The following is a 20,859-nucleotide window of genomic DNA, read 5'->3' on the forward strand; positions in this document are numbered from 1 at the left end:
TTCCTTTCCCGAGGGAGCCTGAGGCTGGGCCCTCGGATGAATAGCAGTGCGGGTGGGGAGGTAATGCCCCAGCCCCGACCGACTCTCGCTTCGGGCGGGGCCACGTGCCAGGCTCGGCTAGAGGGATGCATGGGCAATCCTCTGCACCCTGGCCCCGGCTCCGCCCCCGGCCGCCGCATCCCCAGAGACCCGACCAACATACAGCCCCCACCCGCTGGCCCTCCTAGCTGCCAGTCCCTCGGGTGGGCGGGCGAGCAGGCGTCGGCCCGGCGCTGGGCGCGGCTCCGGGTGGGCCGACACTGCAGTTGGGCCGAGGCGCCGTCCCGCGTCCTGCTCGCGCGGGCTCTGATTGGCTGACAGGCCCTGGGGCCGGGCGGCGGCGGCGGCGCTGATTGGCTGATGCGCAGACTCGCTTGGGTCAGGGCTGCAGAGGCGGTGGTGGTGACTGTGGCGGTGGCAGCGACAGCAGCAGTGACGGCGGCGGTAGCTGTGGTGCAACATACCCGGCGCGCGGCCGTCGGTGGGTCCCGAGCCCCGAGTCCGAGCCGGAGCTGCAGCCGCCGCCGCCGCCCGACCCTTGATGTCAGCGGCCTGAACTAGCGAGCGAGGAGAGGCGAGCGGGCGCCGCGGTCTAGCCCTGCCCTTCCCTGCTCGTGCCCCCAGCCCCGACTACCTCCTCTCCCCCTCAGCCACCATGTGCTCCAGCCTCTGGTTCCTGACTGACCGAAGGATTCGTGAGGACTACCCGCAGGTGCAGATACTGCGCGCCCTCCGGCAGCGCTGCTCCGAACAGGACGTGCGCTTCAGGGCCGTACTCATGGACCAGATCGCCGTCACCGTCGTCGGCGGCCACCTCGGTGAGCTCGGGCTGAGGGCGGGGGGCGCGATGCTCTGTGCCCCCGGCACTGCACACGCTTCGGGGTGCGGACCCTCGGGGGAGGAGGGGATCTGATACCCCTGCCCTGACCTCCCCTCCCCGAGGCGCGCTGGGCTTTCCCTGGCCAATGCCCCCATAGACGGAGCAGGTGCATGGACGGGGTGGGGGCTCCTGGACCAGCCGGCGGGGTGCATTTGTGGGCTCTCCTCCCTCATTCTGCCAGTCCGGCTCTTTAACAACCAGTTCTTCCCAATTCTGAGAGTGTTGGAGTCATCTCTGGGGTGTCCCATTGACATGCCCCCATTTCTTGGCGCATAAAAAACCCTCAAGAAAAACGAGTTTTGAGCTTGAAAGCTGTTAAGATTATATATAACTATAACATCTGCCGTCAGAATGGCTGAACTTGAATTTCATATTGAACTTAGTTTTTAATTTTTTTTTTTGCCTAGTGCATGAATTATTCCTAAGCCCTCTGTGCTGTCAGTGAAAAATCAAGCTTCTTTCCAAGATTTCCAAACATTTTTACTTTCGGATGCCTCTTCTGTGAAGACCTGGAGAGTTGTACAGTATTAACTTGGAGAAGCTGATGGCAAAATTCACAGAATTCTCGTTTAAAAAAAAAAGTTCTGTAGAAATATGCATTAGGAATCAAATGACACATTTAATAGAATGTAGGAATCAACCTATGCTTCCCATGGGTGAGGAGAGAGGGAAACTCATGAAATCTTATCAAAGTTTGGGATGAACTCTAGCATGAGGAATAAAGTTGACCTCGGGTCTAATGTCAGCTCCTCTAAACCAGTGTTTTGTTTGAATTTGTTCAGTTTCTATATAGAGAACTTCCCTAGGGCTGGCATGTGAATGGGGGTCACATATAGAGAGATCTTTGTTAATCATTCTATGAAAGAGTGATTAAAGGAATCCCTCTGGAAAGCAGAAACAGGTAAATTAAGAATAGAAATGCCACTTTGTCTCAGCCTAGTGATCTACTCAACCCAGAGTTTTACTTCTCCCAGGAACACCAAGAGATCTTTTGTGGGAATTAGTGCTGACCTCTATGACACTGACCCTATAAGGTTAAGAATGCCCACACATCTTTAATTTCCCTTTAAAACAAATGTGCTCTAACTTGGGACCATCTGACTTAAAAGTGATTTATCCTTCACAATAGCTATTCCCGATTATTATTAATTTATGGATCCCAGCCTGACAGGGCCAGCGGGTTTGCTCACCAAACCTTCCACTTATCTCTTCATTCTTAAGCACTCATCCATACATGCCACTCCCTTCCACCAAGGGATCAGACCGAGACAGGCTCAGTTTCAGAGGCCTCAAGACTCAGGCCTACTTAGGGCTTCTCCTGTTACCATATCATCTCAGTGGTTTAAGACATCAAGGGTCTGTGGTTTCCTTGGTGTGCACCTCCAAAAGTGTCACTGACATTAGTAGGGAGTCTTCTTGAGTTGATATGGTTGACAGAATTCATTGCCTGGCAGCCATCTTTCTGATAGCCTTTATGGACTAAAGCTGGTCCTCGTATAACAGATGAAGCTGGCAGCCAGGCCTGTATTCAAAGCCTTTTAAGACTAATAGACCTTTCCAGAGGCTGTGCTTCCCTTTGTAGACATCTTTGGAAGCTCAGGCAATCTTGCAGGTTAGGATGAGGCTTTACTAAAAGACTTGAGTGGTCACTACTTGAATCCAAGGCTTTAGAGACTAGAAATCTGATATTCTTTTCTTTTTAAAAACCCTTACCTTCTATTCTGTCTTAGAATTGATATTAAGTATCATTAGCAAGGCAGAAGAACAGGAAAAGCCAGGCAATTGAGATTAAGTGACTTTCCCATGGTCACACAGTTAGGAAGTGCCTAAGACCATATTTGAACCCAGGACCACCCATCTCCTAAAGATGCCTTGCTTTCTATCCACTGAGCCACCTAGTTGACCCCTGATGCTCATTTATAACATTGCTTCTGTTGTAAAAATGTGTTCTAATAGCCAGACAATGAACTTAATAAGGAAAATTTGGGAACGCAAACCATTTGTAAATTGGGTACTGGCTGTAATCTACCATAGGACATCATCCATAAATTAATCTGAATAGTTGGCAGATATTTTAAGCTTGTACCAACTGATGAGGACATGTGTAAAGTCATGCTGAGGTGTGGTGGATAGAATGTTTGCATTGGAGTTAGGAAGACATGTTTGAATTCTGCCTTAGACATAAAATAGCTGTGAGACCACAGTTATCTCAGCTATAAAGTGGGAATGATAATGCCTGTATTATGACTTTAGAAAGTTGTTTTGAGGGGGCAGCTAGGTGGCTCAGTGGATTGAGAGTCAGGCCCAGAGATGGGAGGTCCTGGGTTCAAATCTGGCCTTAGATACTTCCTAACTGTGTGACCCTGGGCAAGTCACTTAACCCCCCATTGCCTAGCCCTTACTGCTCTTCTGCCTTAGAACCAATACATAGTATTGATTTTAAGTCAGAAGGTAAATGTTTAAAAAAAAGTTAGTTGTGAGATTCAAATGAGATTTTATATATATATGTATATATATACATATATATATATATAATGCTTTGAAAACTTTAAAGTACTACATAATTGTCTTTAGTAATATCAAGGTAGCTAGATGACACAGTGGATAGAGAGCCAAGGCTGGAGTGAGGAATACCTACATTCAAATCTGACCTCAGAAATTTTCTTGTTGTGTGACCCTGGACAAGTCACTTAATTCTATTTGCCTAGCCCTTGCTCTTTTGTCTTGGAATTGTTACTAAGGCAGAAAATAAGGGTTTAAAAAATATATTACAGTAGTATGATTTGACTTGTATTGCTGAGTTCAGATTCTCATGACATTTCCAGAGTTGGTTACTTTCTATTCTGTTAAAGATATTTTAAAAACCATTTTGGTTATTGTATGTTTTTCCAGTTTGGAGTCCAATCCCATTGGATAGCCATATTTGATGTTTCCCTCCTATTCTATTTACAACTTCATATTTAGGATCTCTAAAGCTGGAATCTTAGGGGGGAAATTTTAGTCTTTGCATGTGGAAGAAAATCCTTCCACTCCAGTGAGTTTTGATTTTCTATTCTGTTTCCCTAAATCTGGTCTATTTTGGAATGCCAGATTCTACCTAAGTGTTTATATCAGTAAACATTTGTTGAGTGCTTAGCATGTGTTAGGCACAGTGCTAAGTTCTAGAAAGAGAGAAGATGGTTTCTGCTCTAAAGGAGCTCACAGTCTAATGAGGGAGACAACATGCGAACAACTACCCATAGAAAAGCTAAAGATAAATTGGAGATAGTCAACAAAGGGAAGGTGCTGGAATGAAGAGGCAAGGTTGGGAAAGGCTTACGTAATATAGAAGATGGGATTTTAGCTAAGGCTTGAAGGAAGCCAGAGGAGCCAGGAGCTGGAGATGGGGAGGGAGAGCATTCCAGGCATGGCAGACTACCAATAAAAAATGCCTGGAGTTGGGAGATGAGTGTCTTGTTCAAGAAACTGCAAGAAGACTGGCGTTGCTGGATAGCAGAGTACATAGCGGAGCTGTAAGGTATAAGGGGACTAGAAAGTTTGGGGATGGAAGGTTACAAAGTTCATTTATGTTGTTTTCCCAACCTAGAGAACTAAATCTAGAAAATGAGACCCAGAAATCAAAAGAACAGCATTAAAAAAAAACTGTTACTAAATAAATTATCTCCCTGTTTGAAAAAGCAAAGGTTACAACATTTTGATTAGAAGGAAATCTCATCATTTGTTTGGATTGTTCTTGGTGGGTAAATAGGCCATTGCATCAGTATTCAGAGGTTATTTTCAGTGGTGCTGATTCTGGTGGATAGACTACCATGAACCAAACACAGTATATAAAACAGACATTTTCTCACCTCCCATGGGAGGATGGGAGTTGATAGTGGTATATTGATTAAAGCAAGATATGAGACATTGTTTGCAGTTCCTTCCAAAGCTAAGTCAACTGTACAGCCAAAGTGCTCTTCTGAAAGGATTCCAAACTCTGCTAGCTCTAAATTTAAATAAGCCACTTCTCTCTGGGGCCTCAGTATCTTCATCTGTAAAATGAGAGGGTTGAACTTGTCTATCTTCAATGTTCTAGCTCTAGATGTTTTAATGATATGTGTATAAGTGTGTATAAGGGATGTGTATAATGTGTATAAGGGATAAAGAGCTGGCCTTGGAGTCAGAAAATCCTGGGTTCAAGTCCCATCTGGGACTTGAACTGGTTGACTGTCATTGGGTAATCACCTCTCAGTATCTCAGGCAACTTTTTTTTAAACCCTACTTTCTTAGAATTAATTCCAAAGCAAGACCTTAAGGGCTAGGCATTTGGGGTTAAGTGACTTGCCCAAGTTCATACAGCTAGGAAATATCTGAGGAGGACCCATGTCCTCCTTCTTCAAGGCTTGGCTCACTATCCACTGGCCCACTTAGTTGCCCTCAGGTAGCTCTTTAATAATATAATTATTAATAATAATAATAAATAATAATTGGGTCTACACTGGTTTACTGAGACTACACTGACAAAATCACAAATCATATTTGCCTCCCTTTCTCTGTCCCCTTCTCACCCCTCAAAAAAAGATATGAAAATGAGAAACAATATGATAACATAGAAAGAACATCAGAAACATCAGACTTGGAATCAGAAGACCTAGGGTATAACTGTTACATACTAACTTTGTAAACTAAAACAAGTCACTTTGACCACTTGGAGCCTCTGTTTCTTCTTCATCTGTAAAATGGGAATAATAATGCCTCTACTTTCTTCCTCACAGTGCTGTTGGAAGGAAAGTGCTTTGTAAGCCAAAAAAAAAACTGTCACTGTGATCCCTCAGTATATTCTATAACATTTATTATCTGTGTGTATGATGTGACATTTACAACCAGTAGAACCTTGCCAGGGGTGGACATGGAGTGGTAGAGAGTTTAGTGTGAGTCTAAGACCAGCGGGTACAAGTCACAGGGAGGAGGACTTCACTGCAGCATCTGAAAGAATCTCTTATTCGTTGGGGCTCTTGAATATAAAATTAATCCGGAGTGAGACAATACAGTCTAGTGGAAAGAGCAGCATGAGTCCTGGATCTCTGTCTCTCACAGTCGCCTGCTAATAGCTTGCTCTTCTTTGATCCTTTGGCTTGCTCATCCACCAAAAGAATATGCCTCTAGCAGCTAGATGGCAGAGTGGATAGAATTCAGGGCCTGGAGTCAGAAAGATTTATCTTGGTGAGTTCAAATCTAGCATCAGACACTTAATAGCTGCATGACTCTGGGTGAGTCACTTCATCCTTTTTATCTCAGTTTCCTCGCCTGTAAAATGAGCTGGAGCAAGAAATGGCAAACCACTCCAGTGTCTTTGCCAAGAAAACCCCAAATAGGTTCATGAAGAGTCAGGCAGGACTGAACAACAACAAGGGCTTACAAATATTCAGTGGCTTCCTATTGCTTCTAGAATGAGATATAAATAAATAGCCAGAGATTTGAAGCCTTCCAGAGTCTGACTTAAGCCTTCCTTGTTGTTTGTTCAAATTAAGTTTTCTTTTCTTTTCAAAGATAAGCCTTCCTTCCCTTCCTCTTTTTCTTGCTCCCCCATGCAATAGAAAGAAAGAAAAATAAAACCTCCTATTAGAGGCACAGTTAAGCAAAACAAAAACAAAGTGTTTCATTGGTCATATGAAAAAATATGTACACACACCTATACACACATGGGTGTTATCAGTGGGGGGAGGAAGAGGGAAGAGAAGGCTGATCTTCTATATATACATATATTTGTATATATCCAAATACACTTTGCATCTATCACCTTTGTCTAGATATGTACCATGTTTCATCATGAGTCTTCAAGAGTTATGGTTAGTTATTATATTGACCAGCATTTACAAGTATTCACACATATTTTTATTTGTTTTAATCAGCCAGGATCTACTTTCTCACACACTCTCTCAACTGTTCCCTTGTCTGCATTCAGAACACAAGAAAAACAACTCATTACTACATTTAGTTAATCAAAACAAATTTCTTTATTAAAAAAAAAACAAACAACTTTCTGTCTTAGAATCAAATTGGTATATTGGTTCCAAGGGAGAAAAGTGGTAAGGGGTAGCCAAATGGGGTTTAAGTGGCTTGCCCAGAGTCACACAGCTAGAAGTGTCTGAGGTCAGATTTGAATTCAGGACCTCCTGTCTCCAGACCTGGATCTCTACCCACTGAGCCACCAAGCTGCCCCCCAAAACAAATTCCTATAATGACCATGTCCTAAAAAATATTTGTCTCGTTCTACATTAAGTTTTTCATCCCTCTTTCAGAAGGTGAGAAAACATGTTTCCTTTGGAATTCTAGTTTTCTGCTATTCAAATTTAGTTTATGAAAATAATGTTTCATCATATTTGTATATTAGAACTTATTCATTCATTCCTCAATTTACTGAAACCCCCTCAGATTTAAATTCTTTGCCATCTTAAAAAGAACTATAAATATTTTTGTATATCCTTACAGTTTGTTTCTCTTAGGACTCTTCTCTCCCTTAGGCCTACCCTCCTCCTAATTCCTTCTCCCTTTTTCTTCCTTTCCCTTGAATTTCCCTGCTGAGTGTATTGCTGAATGAATTACCATGTTTAACTCTGTGTGTGTGTTCAGATAAGATCAAGGTCCAAATATCAGCCACCTCCCTACCCTCTCCTTGTTGATAGATATTGTAGATTGATATTGATTGATAGATATCCTTGTGTACCCTAATCATGAAAAGATTGCTTTCTCCAACCTTTCCTCTTCCCCTACTCCCTCACAGTGTATTTCTCTTTCCATTCTTTTCTTAAGATCATCTGTATGTAATAGTATCTGTCTTTGTCCAGTTAGACTCCTTTTATGAACTCTGATTATGATAAGGTTCAGAGTTGATCACCTCCCCGTATTTGAATGTAAACAGTTTACCATTGTTTTAGCTCTTTATCATGTTTCATTCATTTCATGTGTCTCTTTACTCCTGCCTTTCCATTTTGAAGTTTCTGAACAACTCTGGTCTTTTTTTTAGGAATGCTTAGAAATTTCTTGTTTCATTCAAAGATCTACTTTTTTTCCCCCGTAACTGGGTAAACTTGACTGTGAACCCTTTCCTTTGTCTTCTGAAATAAAGTATTCCAAGTTTTCCACTCCTTTACAGGGTGACTGTTAAATTGTGACTGTGTCTCTGCAGTACTTGAATTCTTTCCTTCTGGCTGTTTACAGTATTTTTACTTTGACCTGGAAGGTCTGGATTTTGACTATGATATTCTCGGGATTTCTCGTTTGGGAAGTAATAGATAGATTCTTTCTTTCTCAGCTTTGCCCTCTGGTCCTAAGAGCTCTGGGAATTTTCTTTTGAGATTTCTTAAAATATGATGTCTGGGTTTTAGTTTTGGTTTTGATTTTCAGATAGTTCAATGATTCTTAGATTTGGCCACCTTAGTGTTCTATTTGATTTTGTCATGAAGCTATGTTTTTCTCTGAGGTGAATCTTATAGATGTTTCAGAGTCATTCTCTCCCATATCTGTATCCTAATAGCTCATTATGACTGGATTGGGTTTCTTTGTTTTGTATAAATGGAGATTTTGAACCTTTGACTTCATTCCCTAGAAGTCTTTAGTATTTCCCAACATTCCCTATAATCTCTCCTGCATCTCCACATTGCTGAGATCCCGTTATTGGTATTTAACTGACTGTAACTCCTCCCATGCTCTCTTTTTGACTTGTGACTGGTCTGATTCAGGCAGTTCTTTTGCTTTAGTTATTATTAATAAAACTTTATAAAATATAATATTTAGTTGTTGTATATTAATTTTAATTTTTACAGTTTACCCATTTTTTCAGCCTATTTCTTTACTTTATACTTGATGTTAGGACTTGGCTCTGCTATACTTCTGTAAAAAAGGTCTAGAATGATACTGTTACTGCTTTGGGGGGGTACTGAGTATTGTGTTATTCCAGAATCTCAGGGATTGGCATAGGACTAGTCCCTTTCATTTTGGAAAGGCTCTAATTATTAGAAAGAATTTCTTAACATTATCTAAATTTGCTTCTTAGTTATTTCCTTCCACTGTTCCTAGTTGTGCTTTTTGGGGTCAAGGAAAAAAATTTTAACTTCTCTTCCTTGTGATAGTCTTTCAGATACTTAACGATAGCTATTCTTTTCCCTGTGGGTCTTCTCTTCTTATAGCTAAATACCACCACCACCATCAGGTCCTTCAGCTGATTTTCATAAGGGATTGACTTAAAGTCTTTTCTTTCACCACTCTTATTAGCCTACAAGTGGATATTCTTCTCCCAATCAAAATCCTTTCAAAACCTTGCCTCATACTGCCTGCCCTTTGATCCAGCTATATCACTGCTAGGTTTGTACCCCAAAGAGATAACAAGGAAAAAGACTTGTACACGAATATTCATAGCTGCACTATTTGTGGTGGTAAAAAATTGGAAAATGAGGGGATGCCCTTCAATTGGGGAATGGCTGAACAAATTGTGGTATATGTTGGTGATGGAACACTATTGTGCTCAAAGGAATAATAAACTGGAGGAATTCCATAAAAAACTGGAACGACCTCCAAGAATTGATGCAAAGCGAAAGGAGCAGAACCAGGAGAACATTGTACACAGAGGCTGATACACTGTGGTACAATCAAATGTAATGGACTTCTCTACTAGCAGCAATGCAATGAATCAGGACAATTCTGAGTGACTTATGAGAAAGAACGCTATTGGCATCCAGAAGAAATGCAGAAGAAAAACAACTGCTTGATGACATCAATTGATGGGAATGACTGACTGGGGATGTAGACTCTAAACAATCACTCTACTGCAAATATTATTAATATGGAAATAGGTCTTGATCGATGATGCATGTGAAGTCTAGTTGAGTTGCTCTTTGGCTACAGGGTGGAGAGGGAGTAGGGGGAAGGAGTATGAATCATGTAACCATGGAAAAATATTCTAAATTAAATAAATAAATAAAATTTAAAAACACAAACAAACAACAACAAAACCCACCTTGGTTTGTAGAACTGAACAGAATTAACCATGATAGAATACAGAACAACCATTGCTTCTGTATTTCAGGAGGCTATATCTCTTGTTATGGAGCTGGGGACTCTATTAGTCATTTTGGCTTCCTTTTGATGCTATTGACTCATATTACTTTTATGCTCTTTTTAAGGCTAATTGCTTTCTAATTATGAAGGTCCTTAACATTACCATTCCACTCCTGACACATCTTGCACTTGTGAAGTTGAGTTTATGAGGCCACGTGTTAAACTTTACATTTATACTTATTACATTTTATCTTGATCAATATAACTCAGTGTTCTGGCCTCTCAGAATCTTTTTGGATCCTTCCAACATCCTGTGTGTTAGCCATCTCTCCAAGTTTTATGTCATCTGCAGATCTGATATCTGTTCTTATCCAGGTTATTAACAAAAATGGCACAGACTCAAGCACAGATCTCTGGGATATTCCACTGGAGATCTTTTTTTAAGTTGACACTAAGCTTTGCCTAGCAAAACCCTCTAGAGTCTTTTCTAGACTAAACACCTCCAGATCTTATTTGAGTAATTACATTTAATGTCAGAAGTGCTAAATAAAGCTCAAAATTATCTGAGTCCAGTGAGGGAATTTATGGGGTAAAAAAAAAAAGATTTTAGCCAATTTTAAAAATTCTATTGGGAAAAAGAATAGTAGCAAATTCAGAAAAACCTGGAAAGACTTACATGAGCTTAAATGAAATGAGCAGAACCAGGAAAACATTGTATATAGCAGTTTTGGTGAACCTTTTAGAGATCGTGTGCCTAAACTGCAACTTCAAGCTGCCTGTGAGCCCTCTGTATTACCCTAGACAGCAGAGGGAGGAATTGCTTACTTTGAGCTGCTTGGCAGAGGGGCAGGGCAAGTGAAAAATGTCCTCAGACTCTGTGGAGAGAGGGAATGGAGCAGCCCCCTATGGCATACAGGGGCATGTATGCCACATTTTCACCAACTGTGTATATAGGAACAGCAATATTGTGATCAGCTGTGAGTGACTTAGCTATTCTCAGCAATACAATTCCAAGGCAATTCTAAAGGACTAATGATGAAACAGAGAAAGATGTGATGGAGTCTGAATGCAGACAAATATACTTTTAAAAAAACTTTTTTATTATTCTTGGGGTTTTTTTGGTCTGCATGTTTTTTTTGCAAGATGGCTAATATGGAAATGTTTTGCATGACTGCCTATGTCTAATCTATTTCAAATTGCTTGGCTTTTCTAGAAGGAGGAAGGGAAAGAGGAAGAAAAGAAAATGGAACTCAACATTTTTTTCTTTTTTTTCTTTTTTGTTAATATTTTATTTGATCATTTCCAAGCATTATTCATTAAAGACATAGATCATTTTCTTTCCCCCCCCCACCTTACCCCCCATAGCCGACGCGTAAATCCACTGGGCATTACATGTTTTCTTGATTTGAACCCATTGCTATGTTGATAATATTTGCATTAGAGTGTTCATTTAGAGTCTCTCCTCTGTCATGTCCCCTCAACCTCTGTAGTCAGGCAATTACTTTTCCTCGGTGTTTCCACTCCCATAGTTTATCCTTTGCTTATGAATAGTGTTTTTTCTCCTAGATCCCTGCAAATTGTTCAGGGACATTACACCGCCACTAATGGAGAAGTCCATTACATTCGATTATACCACAGTGTATTAGTCTCTGTGTACAATGTTCTCCTGGTTCTGCTCCTCTCGCTCTGCATCACTTCCTGGAGGTTGTTCCAGTCTCCATGGAATTCCTCCACTTTATTATTCCTTTTAGCACAATAGTATTCCATCACCAACATATACCACAATTTGTTCAGCCATTCCCCAATTGATGGGCATCCCCTCATTTTCCAGTTTTTGGCCACCACAAAGAGCGCAGCTATGAATATTCTTGTACAAGTCTTTTTGTCCATTATCTCTTTGGGGTACAGACCCAGCAGTGCTATGGCTGGATCAAAGGGTAGATATTCTTTTGTCGCCCTTTGGGCATAGGAACTCAACATTTTAAAACTGTGTGTGTGTTTAAACCTTTGCCTTCAGTCTTAGAATCAATAATGTGTATTGGTTTGAAGGTAGAAGATCAGTAAGGGTTAGGCAATGGGGGTTAAGTGACTTGAGTTGTCACACAGCTAAGGTATATCTGAGGTAAAATTTGAACCCTGGCCCTCTGGTCTCTAGCCCTGGCTCTCAATTCACTGAACCATCTAGTTGCCCTCTAAAATAATGTTAAATGTAATTGAGAAAAAATAAAAGTAAAAGTAAATTTGTAAAAAAACAAAAACAGGGGACAGATAGCTGACTCAGTATATTGAAAGTGAGGCCTGGAGATGGGAGGTCCTGGGTTCAAAAGTGGCCTCAGATACTTCCTAGCTATGTGACTTCCTAGCTTGTCAACTTATCCTCAGCTGCCTAGTCCTTTTTGCTCTTCTGCCTTGGGGCTAATATACAATATTGATTCTAAGATTGAAGGTAAGGGTTTAAAAAAAAAAAGAAGATTAGCAATAAAGGAATAGAATCACTGCCCCGGAGGGGAAGCTGTTCAATTCTCATTTTGCCTCTACTTTCTCTGCCAAGGAGAAAGTGACCCACAATAATAGGGTAATGATGACTTTATTGATATGTGTGGTAGAGGACAGAGATTTGGATGATAACCTGAACCACTTCTGGCTTTCTCTGCCAAGGAAAACAATCTTTAGCTTGGAAAGAACAAAACAAGAATTCCTAACTGAGTTAATCTCCAAGATAAATAAGGAGACAGAGTTTCTAGCTACTGTTATTTCTAGTCACCAAGCTTGAACGGACTGCCTCCTAGAGTACTGAAGGATTTGGCAGATTTTTTGCTGAACCACTCTCTGTAATCTTTTAAGATTATGAAATGTGGCAGTGATGCCATAGACTTAAAGAAGGACAAATACCCCACTTGACAAAGGAATAAGAGAAAGGGGTCTGCAAATTTCAGGGAGAGTTTGATTGCACTCTTGGTGTTTTGCAATGCTTTGAAATGTATTATCATAGAGATTCTTGAATGTCTAGAAGTGGAGACAGTAATTCCCAAGAACCTCTATGCTTTCATTAAGGAGAGGTCATGCCAAACCTCATTTCATTTTTAGAGAAGACCACTCAGTTGGTAAATTTAGGGGAACTATACAGAGAGGACTTACTCTGATTTTAGCAAAGCACTGAATATAGCCTCTTATACTTGAAGAACAGGTAGAGTGATATAGATTTGGATGAATGATGACAAACCTTTTAGAGATCAAGTGCCCAAAATGCAACCCTCACACCACATGTGAGGGCCCCTCCCCTTTCTCTAGACAGGAGGAGGAAGGAAGTGCCCCCATTGGGCTACTGGGAAGATTGGTGGGTCATATGAGAAATGTCCTGAGAAATGTGGAGAAGGGGAGGAGAATAGCGCCCCCTCCAGCATGCCATAGGTTTGCCAACATGGGCTTAGACGACAGTACAATTAGATAGATTTAAACCTGGTTGAATGACCAGATCCAAAGAAGATTCATTAACTTCAGTGTAATGTCACTTCAGGTGGAGAGATGAGTGGAATACTCCAGGGATCTAGACTATTGAACTTAGAAAAAAATTGATGGTATGCTTATTAGATTTTCCCATGACAGTGCTGGGAATGATAAAGTCAGAATTCAGAAACATCTTGATAAGTTAGAACAGTAGGCCAAATCTAGAATTAAAATTTAACGAGGATAAATTAATTCTTTCAGTTGGATTAAAAAATAAGTTGTGTGATCCCAAGGAATTTATGAGAAGGAATGCTATCCACATCTAGAGAAAGAACTATGGGAGTAGAAACACAGAAGAAAAACATATGATCCATCACATGGTTTGATGGGGATATGATTGGGGTTTGACTTTAAAAGATCACTATTGCAGATAGGAATAATATGGAAATAGGTTTTGAACAATGATACATTTATAACCCAGTGGAATTGCTTGTCAGCTCTGAAATGGGAAAGGAAAGAGGGGTGGGAAAGATCATGATTCATGGAACCATGGAAAAATATTCTGAATAAATAAATTAACTTAAAAAATAAAAAAAAATAAATTGTGCAAATAGTAGATAAAAAAGAAGTCTAGTTTTGCATACCACAGTTTAGGGAAACTATGAAAAACCTAAGGAACAACCATAGGAGGGTGGATTAGTTGATCATATACCTCCTTTTTCTACAACTGAGTATGTTTATGAAGGTTATATGCTTACTCAATTTAATTGGTATTAACTCAGTTCATTGTGATCTCAGTGATTATATTAGTGAGTTAAGCAAAACAGTATTGAGTTTGAATTAGTTGTTAGTTAATACTGTAAGAATAAGAGTTATGGAGGTTAGAATTGATAAGCCCGTCATGTATTGATGATACTTTTCATGTATTAGTGGTTATGCAAATTGTTTTTAAATTATTAGCTAAATTTAAGATTTATGCTGTTAGAACTATTATAAGGATTTATCCTAACTTGTGCTGCTGCATTAGTACTACCTCCCCCTTCTCGTAAGTAGACAATGCTTGAAATAAGATTCACATAGCTTAGCAGTACCCTTCACACTTATGAATCACTATCACCACTCCTAAGTGACCTTTGCTTTAAAACCACAACTTCCTAAAGGCCTCCTTAACAGTGTTCTTGAATCCCAAAATGCTATTGACCAAATACTTGCTGACTTGGTTGGATAGCCTGCCAAAGGAAATCCTTGCAGACAAGGTCTCACAACCTGTGGGAAGTCTTATGACAAAAATTTAGTCACTTAATGATCTGTGAAAAGGTCTGCCAGCAAATAGCTGTGGTTGGTAGACGTTTCCCTTGGCTAAATATGGGAGTTCCTTCCTTTAGCAAATATGGAGTTTTAGTTCCTCCCCTTGACCATTATGTAAACCATTATGTATTTGGAACTCCCTGCCTCATTTTATTTCTGACACCCTTTCAATGGCTTTAAAAGAAAATTTCCCTAAAGCAAGAAGGGTACTTGACTAGACTCAATTGACTAGGGATCTAGGAATCACCAATGTACCTAATTAATTGATGACTCATGCTTGGAGTTATAGTTCTAAGACTTTTGTTATAGATTGGATATTTTTGGTCCAGCAGGACACAGTTGCCTCATTTGAAGAGCTTTGGAGTGGAAGAGAGATGAGATTTGTTTTGTCTGACCCCAGAGAGCAGAAGTAGGTGCAATAAATAGATTAAAAATTAGTATAATTTTAATTACAATGTAAATGCTAAGGGTTAATGTAAAGAGAACTTTCTATTAGGGCAGCAGCATGGTCCAAGGGAAAGGCTTCCGAATTTGGAGTTGGGATCTGGGTTTGAATTCTACCTGAGCCATTTATTTGCCTTTGTGAGTTGAGAAAGTCAATTAGTTTCCTTGCCTATAAAATGAAGGCTGAACTAGTTGACCCTGATGCTTCTTCTAAATTGAAATCTGGGTTCTTAAGATTCTAACCATCCCATTATCCAGAGCTGGAATCACCTGCCCCATAAAGCAATGGGTTTCCTTTCACTAGAGGTGTTTGAGCTGGATGACCATTCGTATGATATGTTGTAGAGATAATTCCTGTGAAGGGTTGGATTGGAATTGATGCCTCTGGAAGTCTTGTCCAACTCTGAAGCCCGGTAACAAAATGCTGCAAGAAGTGAGTCCTTTCCTTCCCTGTGACTTTTCCCCCATGCTTCAATGGAATTTTATTTTTGTGACTCTCCTGTCCTTCTTTAGCTTTTTTCCTTTGGAAGGAACAGTTTTATTTGAAGGATTGGAAGGGAATCTAGATTGTAAGATAATTGTAACGCCTGACTGAGTGATAAGAATTTGGAGGTAAAAGATTGTGTTTTTAAAGGAAGGAAATATTAAATTTCAGTTAGAGATTATTGAAAATAAAAGATTTTCTCCTTCCAAATTCACAGATGTCTTTTTTTATTTGAAAAAAAAGTATTTAATTAGTTAATTTAGAATATTTTTCCATGGTTACAAGATTCATGTTCTTACCCTCCCCTCCTCCCAGCCCCCTCTCCTAGCCAACAAGATGTTCTATTGGGTTTTACCTGTGTCATTGATCAAGACCCATTTCCATATTATTAATATTTGTACTAGAGTGATCATTTAGAGTCTACATCCCCGTTCATATCCCCATTGATCCATGTGATCAAGCAGTTGTTTTTCTTCTGTGTTTCTACTCCCACAGATTTAACTTTGAATGTGGGTAGTGTTCTTTCTCATAAGTCCTCCAGAAATGTCCTGGATCATTGCATTGCTGCTAGTAGAGAAGTCTAGTATGTTAGATTGTACAATGTTCTCCTGGTTCTGCTCCTCTCACTGCATCAGTTCCCGGAGGTCATTCCAGTTCACCTGGAATTCCTCCACTTTATTATTCCTTTGAGCACAATAGTATTCCATCACCAACATATACCACAGTTTGTTCAGCCATTCCCTAATTGAAGGGCATCCCCTCATTTTCCCACAGACATTTTAAAATTTATCCATGGACTCCAGATCATGAATGCCTGTTCTAGGGGTTCTTTCTCAGAGCAAACATGAGGGAAATCATATTGTTAATATAATTTTAGGGCAAGCTTATGTACTATGTAAAGTTGGGAGCCCCTGGGAAGTATATTGGAGTTTCCCATTAGATTTGGAACTTGTTTCTGTGGTTATGCCTTAATTTTCTACTTTTTAAAAACTGGGTGTATTTTATTTTGATACAACAGACTCCACAGGACACATACCAGTACGGTCCTATTCCTTGAAAACAATTAAGGAGAACTGCATGAGAGCCTGATGGAGACTGATAGTTCCTGTCACTTTCCACTTTTGCTCTTTACCCATTGTTAACTGGAGGGAAGGATGTGTGCTTTAGTTGGAGAGCTTCCTACTGACTTTGTCCATTGTCTTTGACCCAAGGTTCCTTTGGCCTTTATTTACATTGTGGAAGTTATTGTGCCTGTTCTTTTGGCTGTACTTTGACCTTACTATTATCCACTATTCTGCCATGTAGTCCCTCTGAGGTCTGCCCAGATTTCCTGAGTGGAGAAGACTACATGTCTCATCAGTGCCACCCCCGTCCCCAGGGAATTTACTGCCAGGCCCCCCCCTCTTCAGTCCTCTCAAGGCTTCCTGAAAATTAAAAGGAGCTCCTTACAGAAAAGTGAGGGATCTCCTAGTATAAATTACCCCACAGCTCCAAACAGTCTTTAGGGACTAGACACTTTACTTCAAGGGGAACGTTAGAGAGAGGGAGAAGTGGTGGGAATGAAATGGAGATTGATCGAGACACCCACCTGCTTATATCTGTTGGGTCTTCTCTCTTCCCTAAAGTTACATTTGTCTCCCAAAGGAGTGATGCATTTCTTGCTATTTTTCAATAAGAAAAAGTTCATCCCTTGTCACAGACTACATTTAATCACTGAATTCTCATACGAGTAGCCACAAGCAGTCATCCCACATCTACTGAGTGGGGAAACCATTACCCCTTGAAATAGTCTCATCTATTCTGAATAACTCTAATTCTTGGGACCTTCCTCTTTATGTCAAAGCTCTTTGCATTTTTCATCTATTGTTCTTAGTTCTGACCTCTGGTGTCAAGCAGAACTAATTCTACTTATTCTTTTTTAACCCTTACCTTCCGTCTTGGAATCCGTACTGTGATTGGTTCCAAGGCAGAAGAGTGGTCAGGGCTAGGCAATGGGGGTTAAGTGACTTACCCAGGGTCACACAACTGGGAAGTGTCTGAGGCCAGATTTAAACCTAAGACCTCCTATCTCTAGGCCTGGCCTTCCATCCACTGAGCCACCCAGCTGCCCCCCAATTCTACTTATTCTTGAAGGACCTCAATTTCTCTCCCCTCCTTCCCCTGTCCTTATCATGATTTATTTCCCCCAGAAAAAGAAAAACTAAATCCTTAGTTTCAACTGATTTTCACATGGCATAACTCAAGGCCCTTTGTATATCCTGTTTGCCTTCCTTCAGATATTCCCAGCTTATCAGTCCCTCTTCTAAACTATAGTCCCATTAATTGAACCAACAATACTTGAGATGTGGTCTGACCAGAGCAGAAGGCAGTGGAATTCTCACTTCCTTAGTTCTGGATACTATTTCTCTTTTAATGAAAACTAACATTATATTCCTTTTTTTGGAGGAAAGCCAAGTCATACTATTGACTTAGTCTACTAAGACTGCTAAATCTTTTTCATATAAATTGCTATCCATCTATATTTTCCAATCTTATACTTGTGAAACTGATTTTTTAAAACCTAAATGTCATCCTTTACATTCATCTCTATAAAATTTCATCTTAGATCCTTTTGGATCCCGACTATTTCATCCTGTGTGACTGACTCCATCCTTCTGCATTTTATGCTAAGTGCACATTTGATAAGTAGGCTAACTGTGCCTGCATTCAAATCATTGACAAAAATGAAAGCTTCATAGGACAAAGGAAGGACAGATGTCCAGGGCCCACCACTTGAAATCACCTTACACATTGACCACGATCAATTACTAGCTACTCTTTGGGACTGGACAGTCATCTTGTATTCAGTCCACTAATTGGACTGTTACCCAGCCCACATTTCTCTATCTGTGCCACAAGCAAAATAGACTTTGTTAAATATGAATAAACTCTGTCAACAACATTCTTCTGCTCTATCAATCTAATAACTGTCCAGAAAAGAAATTAGATTCGTTTGGTGTTATCAGTTTCCAGTGAAGCCCTGCTGGATCTCTGTGACGACTCCCTTCTTTTCTACACGTTCACTTAACCATCCCTTTAATAATACATTCTAGATTTTTGCCAGCAATCAAAGTCAAGCCCACTTTCCTATAGTTTTCAGATTCCATTCCTTTCCCTCTTTTGTGAATTAAGGCATTTGTTGCCATCTGCCAGACCTCTCTTGTGTTCCATAATCTTTCAAAGATCCCTGATAGTGGCTAAATGATAGATATAGTCCATCTGGGCCTAAAACTTGAATTCATTAAAGGCAGCGAGGTGCTCTTATTTCTTCCTCCTTATCTTAGATATCACTTGCCTAATAGGTTTTTTGTTCTGTTCTTTCCAGTTCAAGGACGGTTCTCCTTGGCAGAAAAATATAGAAGTGGATCAGGTCCATTATCTGTGTCTTTTATGCTTCTGTGGCAGAGCACAAATCTCATCAGTCTATTATGATTGCTTAATCTTAGATCAGTTACTTGATGCAAAGTCCTATCAGATTATTTTTTGATCTTCCCTCTTAACAATTTAATATTCAGAGTAACTAATGTCAGTACACTTTTGAGTTTTCTATCCAAAGAAATGGAGCACGAGGGCATTCTCGAATGTTTCAGGATTGGTTATTCATGCAATTCTTCTATGTGAACTTTAAACACAATGGATTTGCCATTTAGACTCTGAATTCAGGTGTTCTGGTGGTTTTCTCTCACCTTGTACCCCATGCTTTTTAACAAGCATTTTTGTGTCCGTAACTTGTCAAGTAGCATGCTAGAAACATAAAAGGGAGGTGGTCCCTGCTTGTTTGCCTTCAAGAAGTTTATATTCTGCTGCAAGAGTATGGCCCATAGCACCGAGTAGTGACCAGGCAATATAGTCGCAGGCACTGAAGCAGTACATTGTCTCAGCCTTTCCTTTGGCAATGGTAATGATGATTTGTATACTGTTCCTGAGCAAATGGCAAAAAACTGGGATGTGTATGTGTGGGAGCAAACATGTCGAAACAGGTCAGATGACAAGAAGTCCATGCTGGGTCCCTGGTGACCTGTGGGATGACCAGTTGGAATGAAGCATGGCCTGAGAGTCTGGGGCTTAGCTAATTAGAGGGGGCTGAGATTAGAACCAATTCATCCCCCAATCCAGACAGTTCTGCCATTATATCCTGGACATATAGATACTAAAGTGAGGCATTCCCTACTCTCAGACAGCTTCTGTTCCCTAGGAGTAAATGACATTTAATGGAATAAAACCTCTGTGGGTCTATTGAATTAAATAATAAAAATAATTTCAACAATATCTACTATGTGTACTAGGTTCTATGCTGAGGTAGGTATATAAAGAAGATATAGAAAAAGGGGGACGATCAGGGTGGTGAAGGACTTTGAGATCATACCATGGAAGGATGGACTAAAGGAACTCAGGATGGTTAATCCAGAAAAGAGATACCAGATGGAAACAAGGATTTTGTTGTTCATTCATTTCAATCATGTCTGACTCTTTGTGACCCATTTTGGGGTTTTCTTGGCAAGAGATGCTGGAATAGTTTGCCATTTTCTCCTCCAGCATTTATAGATAGAGGAACTAAGTAAAACAGGGTTAAGTGACTTGTCCAGAGTGGCCAGATTTGAACTCAGGAAGAGGAGTCTTCCTGATTCTTGTATGAATTGGTCTCAGAAGCCTTAAGGCTCCTCCTAATGCAAACATTCTGTGATATGATGATAGTCTCAGCTCACCAGGGGAGTCGGCCAGGAACCAAATCATAATACCACCAAGTGAAGTACAGTAAGTACATGAAAGGTAAAAACTGGCACAAGGGGGTAGGGTATCTAGGTGGATCGGTTGATTGAGAGTGAGGCCTAGAAGTTTGTACTTGATTCTTGATTCATTGAGAAGTCATTGAAGTCTTTTAAACAGGCAGGTAACTTGATTAGAGATTCATACTTCCAAGATTACTCTGACAACAGGATGTAGAAGAAGGAACATTCCTTCCTTCCTTCCTTCCTCCCTTCATCCCTTCATCCTTTCTGCCTTCTTTCCTTCCTTCCTATCTTCCCCCACACCCCCATCTTAGTATCAGTTTCAAAACAGGAGAGAAGAAAAGGCTAAGCAATTGGGGTTAAGTGGCTTACCTAGAGTCATACAGCTAGGAAATATCTTGAGGTCATATTTGAACACAGGTCCTTCCAACTCCCCGGGCCAGAGAGATCAT

General features: G+C 40.4%; 1 protein-coding gene across 1 annotated transcript in view; it reads left to right on the forward strand.

Moving 5' to 3' along the window:
• Positions 1 to 403: 403 nt before the first annotated feature.
• The window catches only part of RIMKLA (ribosomal modification protein rimK like family member A), a 72,303-nt gene continuing 51,847 nt past the window's right edge, over positions 404 to 20,859 (forward strand). The window contains exon 1 of the mRNA XM_001367017.3: positions 404 to 857. Within this exon, the coding sequence (XP_001367054.1) occupies positions 695 to 857 (163 nt within the window). The 5' untranslated portion in view covers positions 404 to 694. The remainder of the gene's footprint in view (positions 858 to 20,859) is intronic.

This window comes from Monodelphis domestica, chromosome 4, assembly GCF_027887165.1.
Source record: "Monodelphis domestica isolate mMonDom1 chromosome 4, mMonDom1.pri, whole genome shotgun sequence".
In the NCBI taxonomy this organism is placed as follows: Eukaryota; Metazoa; Chordata; class Mammalia; order Didelphimorphia; family Didelphidae; genus Monodelphis; species Monodelphis domestica.